Here is a 7,546-nt window from a genome sequence, read left to right on the forward strand (position 1 = left end):
TAGTTTGGATTATTTGAAGGAGAGATTGTATGAGGTACCTATCAATGGTCAGTATTACCTACAGTAGAAGGTGGTTGACACGCCCTCAGTTTGTATGCTGTATCTAAAATATCATCACTTTACCTCGCAGTAAGGCGGCCTTTTCTGACGAGAAACCTGCTTTGTAAAGGCAAAATGTCAATTGTTTGTTTCAAAATGATAGTTTGGATTTACGAGAGTCACACAATAATGCAAACAAACTAATTGATCGAGGCAGCGGAACCTCACAGAACGGTTTTCCAAAAGTAGTCTGATTGGGCAAGAAACAGTGGTATTTGGCTTACAAAACTGTGGTTTTCCAGTCAGAAAAGACTAACAACAAAGTCAAAAAGTGAAAATATTCTAAATATCTAGGATTTTAGGGCTGCGACTAACATTTAGTTGATTATGTTTTTTATTAACTGATCAGTTGTTTGGTCCATAAAATGTCAGAAAATTTTAACCAGTGTTGATCACTGTTTCCCAAATTGGCCATAAACCTAAAGACATTTTTTAATGAACATAAAAACTGATTATCAAAAGAGTTGGTGGTCGATCAATAACTGATTAATTGTAGCAGCTCTTGTACACTTGACAGACTGATTGATTTGGATGGGCCTTTCTTAGGTGGCAAAAATCTTTTTTTTTTTTTTTTTTTTATCTTCTTTAGGTAATACGCTGTCAAAAGATGGCATCTGACAAGACTGGTGTGCCAAATGCCCAGTTCACCTATTAAGTTTTAAAAACTTTCACTTTATATAACAGAACTAACAGGCTACCTCTACAACGGCACAGGAAATGTAGCTCAGATGACGCAGGTGCAGCTTTTTGTACAATCTTTGTCCACAATCAAAGTATCATTTGTGATACATTAAATTCACATAACTGGCAACAGCTGCCCCGCAAGAATAACAGTTGAAATAGGGCAAAAGGCCCTGAATGTGAGTACTGGATAAGTTAAAAATATAACCTGATGCTGCTGCCAGGAATGGAATAATAACCATGGTGATTCCTAAACACATAGAGATCACCAGGGTTATTATTTCCACTCCTCTTAAGGCAGGCATGACTGTCTGAACCACATTTCATGGCAATCCCACCAAGAGTTGCTAAGGCACTCCACCAAAAACCCAAAGTAATTGAGATACATGATCTGACCATCATTATCATCACACTGACCTCTCCAACTGCCACGATATGTCCAAAATTAAAATACAGTAGCATAAGCCTATTCTACTCAGCAATGTTTTAAATTACATTTCAGTTATTTGTTTACTTGTGTATTTTCAATTGTAATTGTGTACTATTTTAATACAGTTTAATACAGTAAAAATATTAATGCCATATCTCCACGTAACACTTGTGGAAACTTGCATATCAACAGTGGTACATGTACCTGAGAATCTAGGTTGTAGATAATTTCCACTGGATGAGTAGAAATTTGCTGGTGGAGCTAGATATAAGTAACTTAACTCAGTAGGTATCTTCTACTTTTAATAGCATGAATGTTGGCACAGAATCTGATAGCAAACCATCCAATAGTTGTTTAGCAGCCGCGACCAAAGTGATGGACCAACTGACCGACTTAACCATCTCATCTGTCACAAGTTGGGGTTTACAAGAAGACAAAATGTGTTATTGATTTAATCTTTCTCTTTGTTTTTCTTTACAGATTTGGCCTCATCCTTCATCGAAATGAGCCTTTTCTCCACAAGATCGACCTGGAGACGACGTCATATGTGAAAAACATCAGCTTACGGGAGTATAACTGCATCCCCAAGTCTGTTGCCTACACTCATCTCGGAGGCTACTACTTTGTCAACTGCAGGCCTGACTCCACCGGTGCCACACAGCCCCAGCTCATCTTGGACAGTGTGACCGATAGCGTGATCGGTCAGAACCGTGACGTCACCGGCACTCCCTACGTGTCTCCAGACGGCCACTACTTGGTCACCGTTGACGACGGCGACGGCCTGATGAGAATCCAGATGATTTCAGAGCGGGGAGAGATTCAGGAGCCCTTTGACATCCACACTAACCTTCACCTGTCCGATCTGGCCTTCCAGCGCTCCTTCACAGAGGTCCACCAGTACAACGTGTTCGGCAGCTCCGGCCGTCAAACTGACGCTCTGTTTGTGGAGCTGAGCACCGGCAAAGTCAAGATGATCAAGAGCTTGAAAGAGGCCACCAAGTCATTCGAGTGGCCCTGGAGCAGTAGGAACAGGGTAATGGCGGGCAGCGGACTGTTCGGACAGTATCTCATGACCCCGTCCAGAGAGTCCCTCTTCATCCTGGATGGACGGCTCAACAAGCTCAACTGTGAGATCACCGACGTCCTCAAAGGCAACGTGGTGGTGTGGGTTGGGGAGTCTTAGGTTGTAACATCAAGACCCAATGAGCTTTCTTTTCCTCAAAAGGTACTGTTGCACTGAATTCTGTTGCAGATTTTTTAATTTTGAGGGAGCGCAATAGTGAAAACCACAGATTCAGAAAACCAAATTGACCATTTGTAAATCCATTGGATGAGGGACTGTCATCCAAAAAGAAAAATACATGAGAAGGAGTAATTGATTGATATTGTCTTAAAGCCAAGTTAAAATCTTTCTTTCCACTGGGTGGTTCATGTTAAAGTCAACATAAAGTTGCTTGCTGGTAATATTTTTCAGGAAAATTGGTATGAGTCCGTAAATATGTGCAACTTTGCGTTATTATTCACAATCGGTTGTATTCAGTGTGTGGGAATGCTGTAGATAATCTCTAAACAAAACTAATATTTAAGTGAATTGGCAGAAATTAATATATATATATACACTGTACATGTCCGGATTAACTCTTGTAATTTAAGTTTACCCATCCCCAACTTTTTTCCTGTGCCTTCAAGGAAAATTCCCCTCCATCAGAGGAATTAGCGTAATTATTCCCAGCGTGACTGCAGACTACACCTCTTTCTTTGACCCCTCCATCCATGGTGAGTGTGGTTCCTCACAATTCCACCGCTCTCGTCTATCTGTCCATCCAACGCAGCCGACTCAGTCTAATTAAAATGAGCCCTTGCTGTGATCCCATCCTGTTTGAAGTGCAGACTGAGAGACTGAGCGTTTTCATTATGGTAGTGTGATCTGTAACCTTTGATCCGAAATTATAACCAGCGTTGGAAGGTTTTGAAATATATATATAATTTTTTTTCCTTTTTTAGTCCAAAGCAGAAAAATGAAAGTCGGTGGCGATGTTAGTTAAATTGTACCAGCTTTATACACTACACATTGTGAAATTTAAAATGTTCCTTAGCAATGAGTCAATAGAGCACCCGTGCGTGATGAAAATCCTATCATAACTTCAATATCCCCTGGACCAAAAGGAGAGAAAAGAAAAGCCTCTCTAAGAGTATAATAGAATGAACTGTGAAAAACGTGCATTGTCTGCTCTGCTTGACAGCATGTTTCAAGTGGATGTTTTAATGTGAAAGTAATGATGAGCTAGCTCACTGGGGAGTTTGGGTAGTTGTGGTTGTATTGTGTAGAAGGTCTTTAAGGAAAAGCTTTGAATATGACAAACAACTTGTCTTTGAATGCTCCTGCAGTAGATACATAGCTGGCAAGTCAATGAAACCTAGCTGGACACATTTCTATGCATTTTCACCCTGGCACTCTATGACTCTGTGAATCACAATGGGCAACTGTATCTCAAATTTAGTACAGACTTTTGATGTGTACAGATTATATAAAGTCATTCTGTCTTTCCTGTTATCTCGTATATATTTTAATTTTAATTTAATTTGAATCCTTTTCTTCTCCCCGTCACATGTTGTTTTCCCAACTTTAAAACCCGACTGTACTGCTGATGACGACCTCTGACCTTTCTCTCTATTTATGTTCTGTACATAGTGGCCGACTGTGAGTCCATTAGTTTTCCCATCGATGTACAGATTCACGCGGGTTCTGTTCATTTTCTGAGCCAGTAATCACACTCCTTTTTAAGAAATGAAAACAAACACACAGCTGGCATTATCCACATCCTGTACTCCAAGCACATTGTGATCACAAACACCGCTTTCACCTCCATATAGCCATGTCTTGTATGTTCTTTCATGTGATTGTTATTTATATAGAGAAAACACGCTTGTCATTTTACCCAACAATAAAATCTAGACCATGAAAAACAAATCTAATATCGTCTCTTTTCCTCATTAAAACAAGCTTTTATACTGTAGATGCTGGTACACAGACAATCACGTATTGACAAGTTTCCTTTAGGAACTGAAGCAGCCTGTTGCCAATTATTATGCTGCAAGAACAAGGTCAAGACTCTGTTGTCCCTCTGGGTATATTTATCTTGCAGCAAGGCATGCAGTATAACGTATCATTATAATTAGCAAAGAAAGAAAATACAATTGCAGGGCTGTGACTGAAAGGAAAGAAGACCGAATTATTATCAGGGAAGCAGAGCAACATGAGTTGGAGAAACTTGTTATGTTGTCAGCTCATGTCAAATACATTCAAATTATTTAAATTTTCTTTGAGAAGGAGAGCCTGTGATATTCTGCACTTCTTGGAAAATGTGATTGACATGCACATGATTGAACTGCCTGAAGGCTAAATGAAAAATCTCCACCGCTATTAAATTTACACTTCCTTATATAATTATATTTTGATATTTTACAGCTCAGCTGTGAGCTGGGAAGAAATTTGGGGATTTCTGGGAGCTTGCGAGGCACCTTATCAAAATCAGTGCTCAGTTGATTGAACCGCCTTAAGTTTCAAACCTAAGTTTGTCCCTTAAGCAAAATGTTTCCCTAAAGTGGTTCACTGAGGAGAGGTGCATAAAGCCTTATGTTTAGACTAAAGCTGGTATAAGACAGCACTGTAGCCTCAGTTACCATGGTTACACTTCACTCACATCATGCTTTGACTCAACAACATTATTGTCAGTTGTTTGCTAGCTTTTCCAAAATGGATGACAACAACAACGACAAAAAGTCAAACTGGACAGAACGTGAGAATGTTATTCTCCCCGAAGAATATGGAAAGCGAACGTACGTGATCCAGAGTAAATTTAAACAGCAGCTATAATAAATACACACAAGCAGATGATGTGGCAAGAAGTAACTGACAAAATAAAAGTGAGAAATCTGGTGTGAAAGAAACTGTTGCCTAGATGAAGTCATGAAAATATCTGAAAATATTACTGGATCAACAAGAAAGCAGATCGCAAAAACAAAAACTGGTGAGTTTCAATAAAACAATAGCTGATGTAAATATATAAATCCATCCTCTCTCTGTAACAAGTTGAGCACTGCTGTAGAGCTGCAACGATTCATTGATTAATTAATTAGTTGTCACCTTTTTTTTTTTATATATCTTCTTGGTTTTTCTCTGCCATTCATGATAGAACAGCTGAAGATATGACAGGAAAGGGGGGGAGATAATGGAGGAATGACGTGCAGAAAAAGGCCGTAGGCGAGAGTCAAACCCACAGCCGCTGCAGAGGACTCAGCCTCAGTAAATGGGGTGAATGCTCTGCCAGCTATTATAATTATCAGTTAATCAGTTTGAGTAAGAAAAAAGATATCAGCTTCTTAAATGTGAATATGTTCTGCTTTCTTTATTCCTTTATGACAGTAAACTAAGTATCTCTGGGTTGTGGGCAAAAAGACATTTGAGGACGTAATCTTGGGCTTTGGGATCAACATTTGTCAACATTTTCTGAGATTTTATAGTCCAAATAACTAATCAATTAATTGAGAAAATAATCAATGGATTAATTGACAATGAAAATAATCATTTGTTGCAGCCCCACATCCCCTCATAGTGTCCAGTGGGTTTTCCCTGTCCTGAAAAATGTGTCTTGATATCTCCTCCTCACTATAAATGCGATCATTGTTTAAGTTTCACAAACCAGTTCAGTTTTAAGGGACTGTTATGGATCTCTTAAAACTGAGGACCCTCTAACAACACATAAGGGAATAAGTCATTTACATCGCTAAGAGCATAGAGTTAAGATTAGATTAAAAGGCTTTCCCTCACAACATCTTAAGGAAATCACTGTGGTGATTTTATGCGGCTCCTTTTTCACTAAGACATCTTTAGATGAACATTTAAGAGGAAACGTGGCCTCAGAGGTTTTATGTAACCAGACACAGGAAGTCAGTGGTTCAATTTAAACTGAACTACAGCTCAGCTCACTTGACAGCGTTGAACTGAGAAACAGAAAAGAATGCCAGAAAAAGACCCAAGAGCTTCAAGTATCCAAAGAACAGTGGTGTCAACTTTAAACTGCTTTATATAGACTAATGAGTGATTTATAACTGTCTCACTGATTGTTGTGCACATTGTGTGTCCTGATATATAAAAGTAACAGATGGGGCAGAGGCAGATTAATTCCAGGCCACGGCAATGTACGGATATTATATCAATATTGTGATATGAGACTAGATATTGTCTTATATTTTAGTCCATATCATTATATTGTGATGGTTCCTGATAGCAAGAAGGTTCTGAGTTTGAATCCCTCAGCTTGCTGGGGCGGGGCCTTTCTGTGTGGAGTTTGCATGTTTTCCTCGTGTCTGCGTGGGTTCTCTCTGGGTTCTCCGGCTTCCTCTCACAGTCCAAAGACATGCATGCTAGGTTAATTGGTGACTCTAAATTGCCCGTAGGTGTAAATGTGAGTGTGAGTGGTTGTCTGTCTATGTGTCAGCCCTGCGATGAACTGGCGACTTGTCCAGGGTGAACCTTGCCTCTCGCCCAATGTCAGCTGGGATAGGCTGCAGTCCCCCGTGACCCTTTGGGAATAAACGGTTACAGAAAATGAATGAATGAATGAAAAGGAGCTTAATAGTCTATTCACAGAATTGTGTCACGCTTGATGTGAAAAGTCAGGTGAGTCATGATTCCCCCTCTGAAATATTCACAGTTTTGTGTAGTTCATTCGTGTCGCTGTTGGTGTGTAAAGACTGTCATCAAAAGATGAAGATGATACAGAGAACAGAGATAAAAAATGAATGAATGAGAAAACAAATTACCAGATGCCAAATCCCACATTCATACAAGACAGAATACATTAAACTTACACACTGCATGAACAGTTACACAAATTGATACCGTGTTGTGAAAATTTTATCAGAGAAAATGTAAAATACTGTAATCAACACCTGCCAGCCAATCAAACATGAGTAATTTCTGTCGCCATGACGTTTTTGCCATCAATCTACATCTCTCTTCTGGAAATAATGTTTTTGGTACCAAAGAATAGCAAGAATACTTTTGAACATTTCTACAGGGTCAGTGTATATCCCAGCCAAGCCAATTTTATTCACTGATTTTTTTTTATGTTTTGTTTTTGTTTTGTTTTTATCAAACTCACATCCTTGAAATGTCCAATGGATCTTTAATGAAATCTCATTTCCATCTGGCTGATCTTTGTTCAGACAAGTTTTCTTTGCTAAAAATCACAGAATATTCTACATGTTTGTATTTCACCACAGCTCTCAGCCAGCATGTTATTTTCCCGCTCCAGGCTTATTCATCTTTAA

The 7,546-nt window shown here is 39.2% G+C and overlaps 1 protein-coding gene across 1 annotated transcript in view; it reads left to right on the plus strand.

The window, feature by feature from the left end:
- fstl5 (follistatin-like 5) overlaps positions 1-4,181 on the plus strand; it is a 260,880-nt gene extending 256,699 nt beyond the window's left edge. The window contains exon 17 of the mRNA XM_084719758.1: positions 1,691-4,181. Coding sequence (XP_084575884.1) covers positions 1,691-2,393 — 703 coding nt within the window. The 3' untranslated portion in view covers positions 2,394-4,181. The remainder of the gene's footprint in view (positions 1-1,690) is intronic.
- Positions 4,182-7,546: the final 3,365 nt, after the last annotated feature.

This window comes from Lutjanus erythropterus, chromosome 5 (assembly GCF_056507025.1).
Source record: "Lutjanus erythropterus isolate fLutEry1 chromosome 5, fLutEry1.hap2, whole genome shotgun sequence".
Lineage (NCBI taxonomy): Eukaryota > Metazoa > Chordata > Actinopteri > Lutjaniformes > Lutjanidae > Lutjanus > Lutjanus erythropterus.